General features: G+C 39.8%; 1 protein-coding gene across 2 annotated transcripts in view; it reads right to left on the bottom strand.

The window, feature by feature from the left end:
* The window catches only part of grik2 (glutamate receptor, ionotropic, kainate 2), a 227,643-nt gene that overhangs the window by 132,681 nt on the left and 80,197 nt on the right, over window positions 1–14,765 (bottom strand). For both annotated transcript variants that reach the window (XM_039651240.2, XM_039651241.2), the window contains exons 6-7: window positions 9,231–9,284; window positions 7,378–7,551 (exon numbers count right to left, since the gene is read on the bottom strand). In XM_039651240.2, coding sequence (XP_039507174.1) covers window positions 7,378–7,551; window positions 9,231–9,284 — 228 coding nt within the window. The remainder of the gene's footprint in view (window positions 1–7,377; window positions 7,552–9,230; window positions 9,285–14,765) is intronic.

Here is a 14,765-nt window from a genome sequence, read left to right as displayed (position 1 = left end):
TCTCAAATGCCAGAGATTTAGAGACGTTCTCGTCTCGCAGCAATGAAGACGACGCAGCCAAGGCGCAGTGAAGACATTTCCCAGCCAAATGCAACATCACATGCTCGTCACATGCACCCACACATTATGGAGCCATTTCAATCATTGCTGGCCAATGAGCTCAATCGTTTCTCTCCGGGGCTCGCGGATTATTCTAGAAAACCTAAATGTGTTAAAGCCCTGTGGGTATAGGGATGGCCATTAAACAGGGATTCTTTCTAGGCAATACTGTGATGACCTTGGAATGGAGAGGCTAATGGGATCAGAGAAAGCTGGCAGCTCCTCAAGGAGCCCATTTGTAAAGCAAAAAGGACTTGAGGAATGTTTAATGGGTGTAATGAAAGATAAGGAGGTTGATACCCCTGCTTTATGGCCTATTTGTGGAAGGCTGGGTTTTGAATAGAGTTGTGCCGGTGGGTTTGAGCATCACCTGTCCCCCTGCTGAGAGCTGTCAATCAGAGAGATCTCCCGTAAGACACCGACAACAGACAGATCCGTCAGATACACACGGATGCACCGCTATACTCTTTATTTTGTTTTAATGGCAACTCTTGTAGACTCTTGAAGAGTCTTAAAGTCAACATGAAATGGAAGCTGTGCTAGTCAATTCTTCACCATTGTGCCGTATGTCCGAGTGAAGCAGCTTCTAGAACAAGAACCAATGTGGGCGGGGCTTGATTGTGTCTGTGGGGAATTGATTGGATGGTTGTGGTTTGCTATTGGTGGATCTCATGTGAGTGACAGGTTATAGCCCCGCCCTCGTCATCAGAGAAGAGGAGAGTTATTCTGTTGCAAGATTACGAGGCACATGAATAACAGCGAAATTACAAAAAAATCTGCAGGGATAAATCATTTATAATAAATACAGCAATATTCCATAAAAAATAGGAATTGTCAGTTTGATTGGATTGCTCTTAGTTCTGGTGTTGTCACACTATTCTGGTCTTGGGTAAAATATGATCAAATTATTGATACAGTTACCAACATAACTCATTGCAATGACTACTAGTTCTACAAAAAATAAATAATTTATATATATATATATATATATATATTGCATTGAAACTTCACATTGAGTTTCTCATTTTAAGATACTGTAAAATATATTGCCATTTTACTTTAACACTTTAACATTTTAAAGTGACTAGGGCTGTGTTGATTATCTTGTACCAGCGATGGTATGCCAAAGCACATTTCTTGTATGTGAATGCTGTTTATAGTGAACATAAAGCTTTGGTTGCAATGTAATATTTTATTGCTAACTTTTTGTAAACACAAAAAATTGGATTTGTGTGAAATGAGAGCAATACCTACACGAGAACGTACATTTAATCCTTTTGTTGGCTTTGTATTCTCTTCTGCGATGTAGTTATTTCACTGGACATAGCATCTCGTTTATTTTCCAAAATCTTCACTCACGCCATTTTCAGGATTATAAATGTTTAGAAAAATAAATAAATAAATAAATAAATAAATATAAATATACTTCATTTAATTTCCTTTTAATTACTATATTTTAGCGCTGTCAAACGATTAAAATATTTAATCGCGATTAATCGCATTAATGTCGTAGTTAACTCGCGATTAATCGCACATTTTTATATATTCCAAATGTCTTTTGATTTCTTTTTGTACCATTATTTTTTCTCTTTCTAATGCTCTTATCAACATGGAAAAGTGAATCGGCTTGCTTTGGCATATACTGTGTTAAAATTCACACTAACATTCTCACTTGGAGCAAATAATCTCTCACACAATGTAACACTGTCCATCAATAAAAGGGTTAAATAAATACTGCCGAGGTCCTGAAATTGACAAGGGGGATGAATTCACATCATGTGTGTGCTTGGCCATCATCTGTGGTGTGGACGTGCTGTGATGATAATAGCTCAGTTCACAACGACAAAACACACAGATCACTTTGGTCTTGTCAATTGAACCATTTGGCAACTTTTTAGTAAAGTAATTTCCATTCAGAATCTCATTGGCATCCATTTCGGTGTCTTGCGCTCGTCATCCACTCAAAACGTAACATTAACTGCGGCGTGCCTGTTGTTTTGTTTCCGGTCTAGCTAGATCCGCTTGCGCTTTGGTCGACGAAGCAACAAAACGTCCTCCCTGTGTGGCGCAAGCCATTGAAATGAATGGGTTTCATAGCGCAGCGCCACGCATGCCGCGTCCTGTTGTAAAAGCTTATGAAAAAAACTGCAAAGTTTGCTAGGCCAAAAATACCGTTAATCGCGAGATAAAAAATTTACGCCGTTAAAATGGGTTTGCGTTAACGCCGTTAGTAACGCGTTTAACTGAAAGCCCTAATATATTTGCATTCGTTACCATGGTAAAGTAGAAAAACAGATGCATTTTTACTTGCACGTTAAATTTTGTGCGAGTTAGATTTGGTAATGCATGCTTTCTCTGCCAGCTCAACATCACATAAAGCCTAAATGTATTGCACCTGGGGAAGATAAAATTTGCTCTTCAGTCTTCAGATCTTTTTACAACAATGGTCAATTACCTTGGAACATCTGGAGAAGACATGAAGATATTAGACAATAGACACGGTGCAGTAAGTGCTACATTTATATTACACATTTACATTGCATCTGAAATCACATTCTCACTGAGTAGGTGCAACATTTATGGTCTATATATACTGTATATGATTCGCTGAAAGAAATTCTAAAATAAACGCCCGTTTGTTATGAAATGGTTATATTTCAAAAATTATTTTTATTTAGGGTCAATATATGTAGCCTATACACACACACACACATCCGCACCACTGCGGGGATAAAAAACTGCAAACCTAAAGTGACCTTCCCATCTCTGTCGGTGTCCCACTAAAAACCCTTTTATCTTTACTGGTTTCAGCTCGGTCTCCTTAGATAAACGCACAAGGACACTGGCACTGAATGGGCGTTTTCTGCTCAGTGATGAGTCGTCCTGTAGATGAGCTCCTCCAAGTAAATCAGGCACAAGCTAAAGCAATTAGCATGGAAGGAAATTATGCTAATAAGTCTGAGGACCTTGTTAGGTCATTTTCATTATCCGTGTTATACCATGACTCAGGGCAGCCTTTCACCGTATGAAGATTAATTATTGTCCAAAGAGAAAATATGTAGGATTTGATATCCCACTGCCCATGAATGAATCTCACAAACACTGGCCCAATCAGGACATAATAATAAGAATAATAACAACAGTGTTATTACTCTTTCCATTCAAAATGTATAAATAAATACAACTTGAGGATTTGTTGTAGATCAAGAGATGATTAAATGAAAAATCTTTCCAAGTTAAACAATTAACATGATGCAGTTCTCTCCAAAAGCATTTGTACAGAATACATGTGTGTAGCCTTTCTAATTTCTTCCCAATAATGAACAGTTCTGCTTTGAATAAAGTTGAATTGCTATGAATCTAACAACTAGTTCTTCCTCACAAACACTCATTATATCATCCTGACACAACTCAAGTTAATGCAATATCATATGCATCATCAAGTGAATAGACTGTGGATGCACTACACTCTTAGAAGAAAATGGTTCTATTTAGAACCAGAAATGGTTCCATCCCCCGCTTCATATATGGAACTATATAGAACCATTTTTTTTGGTAAAAGGTTCTATTGGCCAAGTATGGAACCCCAGGGTTCTATATAGAACCCAGAGGAGCCCTTTTTTAAGAGTGTATAGAACATTTTAGGGGTTTTAAATACGTAGCGCTGATAGAACCTTTCAAGGTTCTATATAGAAGAATAAGAGTGTACATACTGAACAAAAACATTTAAACCCCACGATTCTTTGTTTCTGTCACAATCTGAGCTCGGGTTACAGTGGCTCAATATACTAAAGCTTTAAGAGGGCCATAAATAGCCAACCAGTGAAACTGCTAATCAAACATTTACAGAAACTTTTTACAGTGTCAATATGCATTAGCCTCTGAATGATTGCCACTTGGCGGATTGATTAACTCCAGCTCTCAGGGAAACCTGAACCATTATGGCATCTAAATTATCAGGGCTGTCAATGTTACAACCAGAAGGGGTTGACATGTGGATAGGCAGCCTTGAATAGTGAGAGTCTGTCCTTTTTCTGAGCGGATGAGTGAAGATGAGTTAGTGTGTGAGCTGTACTGTAAGACAGGCTGAGTCAGCTAATTAAAGGCTCTGAGTCTTTTAATCGACTGGGTTTAGAAAGGGAAAGTTTACCATCCCTCAGCTGTGTGTGTGTGTGTGTGGATATAGTTCAGTACCTTCTGGATAGATTCATCAAACTATTCTAGTTCTGCGGCGGATGATTTGAACAAAGACGTGTTTTCGAAATGTCATGATAGTGATCCATGCAACTTGTGAGCTATATTCCAAATTGTTCTTCTAGAGCTAAACAATGAATCTGAATCTGTGTGAGGAAATTTGAGTAAATTCAGTCACAACTCTCAAATCTCATTCGCCTTTGAACACAGTCAAACTCGACAGCTGATGACAGGTCATGTCAGGTTTGAAGTCAATGACTGCCTCAGAAGATGTGGAATATAACACGAGTCACGTAGACTGCTTTTATGGTGTGTGTGTGTGTGTGCGTGTGCGTGTGTTTTTCTACTTTAAAGCTCAGAAGTGTGAATCCCCATCTGTGATGGAAAAGAAAAGTCTCATGTACTGTACCTAGACTTTTAACTTTTGGCATGAAATCTGGTCTCCTTGGTAGTTTATTCTTCTCGCCGAAAGTCACGTATAGTTTCATATTACATTTAGGATTGGCTTATCTGAGATTGCCGATATCCAAATAGTTTAGTGTGGGGACAACAAGTTCAAAAAATGAATCTGTGCATTTAAACATACTAACTTATTTCACGGACATGAGTGGACATCTGTCTTACATCTTGTGACTGATTTTTCCACAAACGTTTTTCAGAGACCTTGTTTACTTCCACAATATCTATCAGTACTTTTTTGTACATTTTAAAGCCTATTAAACACCTGAACAAATGTAATTATTATTGAATGGTCATACTGTAAAAAAAAATATTGTTGGTTTAACTTAAAAAAAATGAAGTAACCTGGTTGCCTTAAAATTTTACATTCATTGAAATGGAGTTAATACAATTAAGGAGATTAATTTAATCATCAGAAACTCAAAATATTATGTTATCTGAACTACATAAATTATTTAAGTTGATTTGACAAAAGAAAAAAATGTGTCGAAAATGTGTCGAAAACATCAAGAGGACGGGGAAGTCATGTGATTTTAATGTTGCCTGGATCAAGGACCAAGTGTTTTGAAAAATTCACTCTGTAATTAAAAAAAAAACTGTTTAAAAACAAGGTAATAAATAATTACATAACTTTTTTTTGTTGGTTTACATTATACTGTATGTTAACTATTGAAATAATGTCTGAGATGTGTACCTTTGTAATCATGTAAACATCTTGGAAATGTTCTTATGTAAATGTACGTTTACATAAGAACGGATTATTTTGAATGGATTAAATCCAGAGAGAAAGCTGACGCTCATTGAGTAATTATGTATAAAGGGCAGACATAATAATCATAGGCTTCAGTTATGCATGTATATATATATTTATTTTTTTATTTTTTTTTAATTATGTGTGAGGACCAAAATCAATTTTGTTGATTTGATGAAACAAATTTTCATAGGACTGCTTTTTATATTATTAATTAATAAGATATTTGAGACCTTTTAGGGTGTGTTGACACTGTTCAGGTTTGATTAGATTAAAACGAACTTTGGTGCGATTGTGAACACACGCTTGATGACCTTAAATTCTGAAAAGTGATTAAAAGTCTTCAGTACTACTCCTATTGTGTTTCACAGAACAAAGAAAGTCAGACAGATTAGAAATGACATGAGTGTGAGTGAATCTTGACAGAATCCAAGTTTTCATTTATCATAGCTGTGTACATTTCTCTCTTTTCAGGACGTAGAACAACGAGTCCAGTGAAATGTCATTGTGTGGTGTCCCATGAGAGTGATTTTGGCAGGTTGGTTTGTTTTGGCATGCGAGTTCTCCTCTTTCCTCGGTTTCCGTCTCACCCAGCCTCTAGTGAGTTCATATCTTGGCCCTTTTCCCGGCTAGGAGAGCCAGTGTTGAGGAAGAACTGGGAAAGAGCCAGTATGCTGATATCAGAAGGTTTTTAGATCACTACAGCAGAGTCCCTGTTTATCACACACACACTTCAGATCGCAGCGTACCCTGCAGGTTGTGGGTTCAAACTCTCGTGGGAATATAGTGTTATCCACCGGCAGAGCAAACAACTTCCTACAGCTCACACCGGCATTATTAACAAACAAACTCTATTATTATCACATTGACTGCATTTCCATATTATTCTTTTCTGATGTCTTAAAGTAGTTCACTTTAAAAAAAAAAATCCATGTCATTCTTGGATCCATGAAATTAAGGCACGTTTGTGACTCTCCTGTTCAAACTCGTTCATCAAAATGAACAAATCTTTTTTCGTGTCATTTGGTTCATTCAACTCTGAAAAAGATGCGAGCATTTGTGCTTATAAAACTTAAACTTTGTTATTTATTTATTAAATGAGCGATCGTTTCGCTTGATACGACCCTTATTCATCGTCTGGTGTCGTTTAAAGCCCTTTGAACAGTTTGCACTGAAACTGTCTTTTGGACTTTGAACCATTTGGACCCCACTGAAGTCCATTATATAGAGAAAATCCTGGAATGTTTTCATCAAAAACCTTAATTTCTTTTCGACTGAAGAAAGAAAGACATGGACATCTTGGATGACATGGGGGTGAGTAAATTATCAGCAAAAGTTTTTTTTGTTTTTTTTTTTTTGTTTTTTAAGTGAACTACTCCTTTAAGTCATAACTAAAGGCTAAAGTGTCTGTATCAGGTAAGTAACATAAAACAAAAATCTGTGTAAAATTAAAATAAAAAAAACACCACTATCCATGTAATCATGCATATAGGAGTGGCTTTCGATGTTGAAGTCAAAGGCTGTGGTCCAATCAAACTCTACTGTATTTTGGCACAGATTCATCTGTCACTTAGTAAAGCCAAAAGAAGCAGATGCCAGCATGTCCGGGTCGTGTGGCATGACCTCATCCGAATACTTGAATAAACAACACAGACTGCATTCAATATGAGATCACTCGAAACAAGGGTACACATGGTGTGTGCTGTTCTGTGTGGCAAATTATTGTAAATTACAATGTATAATATTACATTTAGTTTACTTATGAGAAACAATTTAGCGCCACATGATGCCATGTCAAATCTGAGTCTTGAAGCAGAGCCAGCTGGAAACCACTGTCCTGTACGCTAACAAAACATGCTGTAAGAGCTTCTTACTGTCATGAAACCGTCCAGTAGCCCAGAGTCTGGTTTCGGAGGAGCCTGTAGACGCTCCATGGACCACTTCTCGATGATGGAGGACACCTGGCTGTTCTCTGTGTTTAGGATACGGAAGCCTGTCATGTTGACCCCGCTGTAGCGATAGGGTTCCACATCCAACGCGAAGAGATCCTAAAGAATATGAAACACGCACATACATTTGTAACACATTACATTTCAACACGCTCTGGGTCAAATATGGGCAATCCCAGCCACTGGGTTACATTTTTAATTACATTTTTAACCCAACATTTGAGTTTGTCCATATTTGACCCAAAGTTGGGTTAAAGCAACCCAGCATTTTTAGACTGCACACATCACAATTACATTGACACACTCTAAACAACGCTGGGTTGTTTTAACCCAAATTTGGGTCAAATATGGACAAAACCAAATGTTGGGTTAAAAATGTCATTTAAAATTTTAACCCAACTTCAACTTTCACTTTCAACTCTAATTTTGTTTTTTATGACATTTTTAACCCACCTTTTGAGTTTGTCCACATTTGACCCAAATTTGGGTTGAAACAACCCAACATTTTTTAGCATGCATATAAGCTCTATTCCAAAAACTAGAGAACTAATCTAAAGAATATGAAACGCACACACAAACACACAAATTAACACAATAGCTGTGTCTGTTACATTTGTACCACATTACATTTTTAAAAAAAATTAAATGACATTTTTAACCCAACATTTGGGTTTGTCCATATTGGACCCAAATTTGGGTTAAAACAACCCAGCGTTGTTTAGAGTGTGTCAATGTAATTGTGATGTGTGCAATCTAAAAATGCTGGGTTGCTTTAACCCAACTTTGGGTCAAATATGGACAATCCCAGCCACTGGGTTACATTTTTAATTACATTTTTAACCCAACATTTGAGTTTGTCCATATTTGACCCAAAGTTGGGTTAAAGCAACCCAGCATTTTTAGAGTGCACACATCACAATTACATTGACACACTAAACAACGCTGGGTTGTTTTAACCCAAATTTGGGTCAAATATGGACAAACCCAAATGTTGGGTTAAAAATGAAATTTGTTTTTATGACATTTTTAACCCACCTTTTGGGTTTGTCCACATTTGACCCAAATTTGGGTTGAAACAACCCAACATTTTTTAGAGTGCATACAAGCTCTATTCCAAAAACTAGAGAACTAATCTAAAGAATATGAAACGGACACACACACACACACACACGCACACACACACACAAATTAACACAATAGCTGTGTCTGTTACATTTGTACCACATTACATTTTAACACACATATCAATTACACTGACATACAAGCTCTATTCCCAAAACTAGTGAGCTGCGTTGATGTCAAAGGCAAAAATACAACATTTACCAGCCTTTAAACTGTATTAGCATTTTTGAAATATATATGTTGTCCTTCAGTTTTTCTTAGTGACATACATTAGCTAAAAATGTGTAGCAATTAAGTGACCAACAAGTACTGTAAAAAAAATAGTCAATTTACATTAGATTTAACTACTGTATCAATGCTTTATGTGTTGAATTAAATAAAAGTACATAACACTAGCTTAAATCTTAATAAACATTTTTAATACAAGTTAGGCCTGCAAATTGGACTGCGAGACAAAAAAAAAGCCATTTATGATAATAATCTAATGTTGTCTTGGTCTCAGTCGGAGTAAAACACATCATTGGTGAAAATAAGAAACAACACCAGGAAAAACAAATCCATTTAAGGAATTTAATGGCCTGAAATGCAAATTATTTTATGGATATCGCTGTGGGTTTGAATGCGTTCTATAATATAAAGATCCATACGTAACTTACCAGGGTAGTAAAAATGTAGTGGTAATACTCTGTCATCATCCCCATAGCGAGAGCCTGAGAAAATAAGAATTGAAATCATGTTGAGACAAGGGAACAGTAACAATGCTTCTGAAAATGTGCAATTTATCACTGAATCGAAGGATAGGCAGGCGAAAATAATGGCGTTTGTTGTTTATATGATGTTTTGTGGCTCGTAATAATTTTATATGCTGAGGGACTGTGAGCTGAAATCATGTGAAGCGTTCTGTCTCTCCACTGAAACACCCTGAGCTCTCTTTATTGCCTGTAAATACTGCACAGAAGTGACTTCCCGGCAAAGTCTGTGTGCAACCTCTAAATAAACCAAATTCTGAAAATCTGATATATTTTTTATTATAAAATAATTATTGTATTTAGTGTATGTATTTATTTTATTTAACAATTATTTTATTTAGTGTATGTATTTATTTTATTTAACAATTATTGTATTTAGTGTAATTAGACAACATGCAAAATTAAAGCTGCAAGCAGCGATGGGCGGGCCCTCGCACCTGTAGCACGTCGGGGTCTGAGGCGGCCGCGTTGCATTTTCTGCAGCTCAGCCAGTGCGGCTGTGTATTTACTACGCTGCTTCGTTAAAGGTCACTTCCTGTTGCCAGCAGGTGGCACTATGACTGTGGGTGAATGTCGGAATGTAGATTTGTTCAGGGTGGGACTCTCGTCAAAGGTGTAAAATTTCATGCATATCTGGGCTTTTACAGTCAAGTTACTACAACTTCCTGTTTCAAGGCGAATCATCGACGCCACGGACACGCCCATCGACGAAAACCCGCAGATAGCACAACTTTACATCGTCAATGCCTTTAGAAGGCACAGCAGAAATGTGAAGTCGATCCGACTAAAGCCCTAGGAGGAGTTAGTTAAAGTACGTAATGAGTAAATCATCAAAAAATGGCGGTAAAATTAGAAATGGCCGACTTCCTGTTGAGTTTAAGGCATCGCTCCAGGAGACTTTTCTGTGCGTCTGGTCATGGTAGATGTACCACAGAAATTTCTTACATGTCGGTCAAACATGCGGCGGGGGCTGCTTTGTTAAAGGCCACTTCCTGTTGCCAGCAGGTGGCGCTATGACTGTGGGTGAATGTCGGCATGTAGATTTGTTCAGGGTGGGACTCTTGTCAAATATGTAAAATTTCGTGCAGATCTGGGCATTTACAGCCAAGTTACTACAACTTCCTGTTTCATGGCGAATCATCAACGCTTCGGACACGCCAATCGACGAAAATGCGCAAATAGCACAACTTTACATCGTCAATGCCTTTAGAAGGCACAGCAGAAATGTGAAGTCGGTCCGACTAAAGCCCTAGGAGGAGTTCGTTAAAGTACGGAGTGTGTAAATCGTCCAAAAATGGCCTCCAAATTCAAAATGGTGGACTTCCTGTCAAGTTTAGGGCATCGCTCCAAGAGGCTGTTTTGTGCGTCTGGTCATAGTAGATGTACCACAGAAGTTTCGTACATGTCGGTCAAACAAGCGGCGGGGGCTGCTTCGTTTAAGGTCACTTCCTGTTGCCACTAGGTGGCGCTATGACTGTGGGTGAATGTCGGCATGTAGATATGTTCAGGGTGGGACTCTTGTCAAATGTGTAAAATTTCGTGCAGATCTGGGCATTTACAGCCAAGTTACAACAACTTCCTGTTTCATGGCGAATCATTGACGCCACGGACACGCCCATCGACGAAAACACGCAGATAGCACAACTTTACATCTTCAATGCCTTTAGAAGGTACAGCAGAAATTTGAAGTTGATCCGACTAATTCCCTAGGAGGAGTTCGTTAAGGTACGGAGTGTGTAAATCGTCCCAAATCGGTCGCCAAATTCAAAATGGCGGACTTCCTGTCGAGTTTAGGGTATGGGTTCTTGAGGCTTTTTTGTACGTCTGGTCATGGTAGATGTACCACAGAAATTTCGTACATGTCGGTCAAACATATGGCGGGGGCTGCTACGTTACAGGTCACTTCCTGTTGCCAGCAGGTGGCGCTATGACTTAGGGTGAATGTCGGCATGTAGATTTGTTCAGGACGGGACTCTAGTCAAATGTGTAAAATTTCGTGCAGGTCTGGGCATTTACAGCCAAGTTATTACAACTTCCTGTTTCATGGCGAATCTTCGACGCCACAGACACGCCCATCGACGAAAACGCGCAGATAGCACAACTTTACATCGTCAATGCCTTTAGAAGGCACAGCAGAAATTTTAAGTCCATCCGACTAAATCCCTAGGAGGAGTTCGTTAAAGTACGGAGTCTGTAAATCGTCCAAAAATGGCCGCCAAATTCAAAATGGCGGACATCCTGTCGAGTTTAGGGTATGGGTTCTTGAGGCTTTTTTGTGCGTCTTGATATGATACACGTCCCCACCAAATTTCGTGCATGTAGGTTGAACGTGGACGAGGGGCTAATTTTTTCCAATTTTCTAGGTGGCGCTATCGTGCCATTTTGCCCCGCCCATCCGCGAAACCCACAAAATACGAAATTTTTCACCAGTCCTGACATGCGTGCCAAATTTGGTGAGTTTTTGAGCATGTTGTGGCCCCGAAAATGGCACTTACTTTGCAGAAAAAAGAAAAAAAATTAAAGCTGCAAGCAGCGATGGGCGGGCCCTCGCACCTGTAGCACGTCGGGGTGTGAGGCGGCCGCGTTTCATTTTCTGCAGCTCAGCCAGTGCGGCTGTGCATTTGCCACACTGCTTCGTTAAAGGCCACTTCCTGTTGCCAGCAGGTGGCGCTATGACTGTGGGTGAATGTCGGCATGTAGATTTGATCAGGGCGGGACTCTTGTCAAATGTGTTAAATTTCGTGCAGATCTGGGCATTTACAGCCAAGTTACTACAACTTCCGGTTTCATGGCGAATCATCGACGCCACGGACACGCCCATCGACAAAAACGCGTAGATAGCACAACTTTTCATCGTCAATGCCTTTAGAAGGCACAGCAGAAATTTGAAGGCGATCCGACTAAAGCCCTAGGAGGAGTTCGTTAAAGTACGTAATGAGTAAATCATCCAAAAATGGCGGTAAAATTAGAAATGGCCGACTTCCTGTTGAGTTTAGGGCATCGCTCCAAGAGACTTTTCTGTGCGTCTGGACATGGTAGATGTACCACAGAAATTTCGTACATGTCGGTCAAACATGCGACGGGGGCTGCTTCGTTAAATGTCACTTCCTCTTGCCACTAGGTGGCGCTATGAATGTGGGTGAATGTCGGCATGTAGATTTGTTCAGGATGGGACTCTTGTCCAATGTGTAAAATTTCGTGTAGATCTGGGCATTTACAGCCAAGTTACTACAACTTCCTGTTTCATGGTGAATCATCGACGCCACGGACACGCCCATCGACGAAAACGCGCAGATAGCACAACTTTACATCGTCAATGCCTTTAGAAGGTACAGCAGAAATTTGAAGTTGATCCGACTAAATCCCTAGGAGGAGTTCGTTAAAGTACGGAGTGTGTAAATCGTCCCAAATCGGTCGCCGAATTCAAAATGGCGGACTTCCTGTCGAGTTTAGGGTATGGGTTCTTGAGGCTTTTTTGTGCGTCTGGTCATGGTAGATGTACCACAGAAATTTCGTACATGTCGGTCAAACAAGCGGCGGGGGCTGCTTCGTTAAAGGTCACTTCCTGTTGCCAGCAGGTGGCGCTATGACTGTGGGTGAATGTCGGCATGTAGATTTGTTCACGGCGGGACTCTTGTCAAATGTGTAAAATTTCGTGCAGATCTGGGCATTTACAGCCAAGTTAGTACAACTTCCTGTTTCATGGCGAATCTTCGACGCCACGGACACGCCCATCGACGAAAACGCGCAGATAGCACAACTTTACATCGTCAATGCCTTTAGAAGGCACAGCAGAAATTTTAAGTCGATCCGACTAAATCCCTAGGAGGAGTTCGTTAAAGTACGGAGTCTGTAAATCGTCCAAAAATGGCCGCCAAATTCAAAATGGCGGACCTCCTGTCGAGTTTAGGGTATGGGTTCTTGAGGCTTTTTTGTGCATCTTGATATGATACACGTCTCCACCAAATTTCGTGCATGTAGGTTGAACGTGGAAGAGGGGCTAATTTTTTCCAATTTTCTAGGTGGCGCTAGCGTGCCATTTTGCCCCGCCCATCTGCGAAACCCACAAAATACGAAATTTTTCACCAGTCCTGACATGCGTGCCAAATTTGGTGAGTTTTTGAGCATGTTGCGGCCCCGAAAATGGCACTTACTTTGCAGAAAAAAGAAAAAAAAAAAAAAAAAAAATAACCCTAACAGTTTCAATAGGGTCCTCGCACTGTTAGTGCTCGGGCCCTAAAAATAATCCTAACAGTTTCAATAGGGTCCTCGCACTGTTAGTGCTCGGGCCCTAATAATCCAATGAACTGCATAAATCAATGTGTGCTAAGAAAAAACCAAGATGAAGAAAATGGAAGCCATTACATTAATCAGACGATTGAGGTATTGACATTTTAAAAGTGTCTTTAGAAGTCAATATACACTCACCTAAAGGATTATTCTCATTTATTTAATTTTCTAATCAACCAATCACATGGCAGTGTCTTCAACACATTTAGGGGTGTGTTCCTGGTCAAGACAATCTCCTGATCTCCAAACTGAATGTCAGAATGGGAAAGAAAGGAGATTTAAGCAGTTTTGAGCGTGGCATGGTTCTTGGTCTGAGTATTTCACAATCTGCTCAGTTACTGGGATTTTCACACACAACCATTTCTAGGGTTTACAAAGAATGCTGTGAGAAGGGAAAAACATCCAGTATGCGGCAGACCTGTGGGCCAAAATGCCTTGTTGATGCTAGAGGTCAGAGGAGAATGGGCCGACTGATTCAAGCTGATAGAAGAGCAACTTTGACTGAAATAACCACTCGTTACAACCGAGGTATGCAGACAACACACACAACCTTGAGGCGGATGGGCTACAACAGCAGAAGACCCCACCGGGTACCACTCATCTCCACTACAAATAGGAAAAAGAGGCCACAATTTGCAAGAGCTCACCAAAATTGGACAGTTGAAGACTGGAAAAATGTTGCCTGGTCTGATGAGTCTCGATTTCAGATGGTAGAGTCAGAATTTGGCGTAAACAGAATGAGAACATGGATCATCATGCCTTGTTCCCACTGTGCAGGCTGGTGGTGGTGGTGTAATGGTGTGGGAGATGTTTTCTTGGCACACTTTAGGCCCCTTAGTGCCAATTGGGCATCGTTTAAATGCCACGGCCTACCTGAGCATTGTTTCTGACCATGTCCATCCCTTTATGGCCACCATGTCCCCATCCTCTGATGGCTACTTCCAGCAGGATAATGCACCATGAATCATTTCAAACTGGTTTCTTGAACATGACAATGAGTTGACTGTACTAAAATGGCCGCCACAGTCACCAGATCTCAACCCAATAGAGCATCTTTGGGATGTGGTGGAACGGGAGCTTCGTGCCCACAAATCTCCATCAACTGCAAGATGCTATCCTATCAATATGGGCCAACATTTCTAAAGAATGCTT

This window comes from Pimephales promelas, chromosome 12 (genome assembly GCF_988280905.1).
Source record: "Pimephales promelas chromosome 12, fPimPro1.hap1.1, whole genome shotgun sequence".
NCBI classification, from domain to species: domain Eukaryota; kingdom Metazoa; phylum Chordata; class Actinopteri; order Cypriniformes; family Leuciscidae; genus Pimephales; species Pimephales promelas.
Note: the sequence above shows the minus strand (reverse complement) of the source record. Positions and strands in the feature narration are given on the sequence as shown.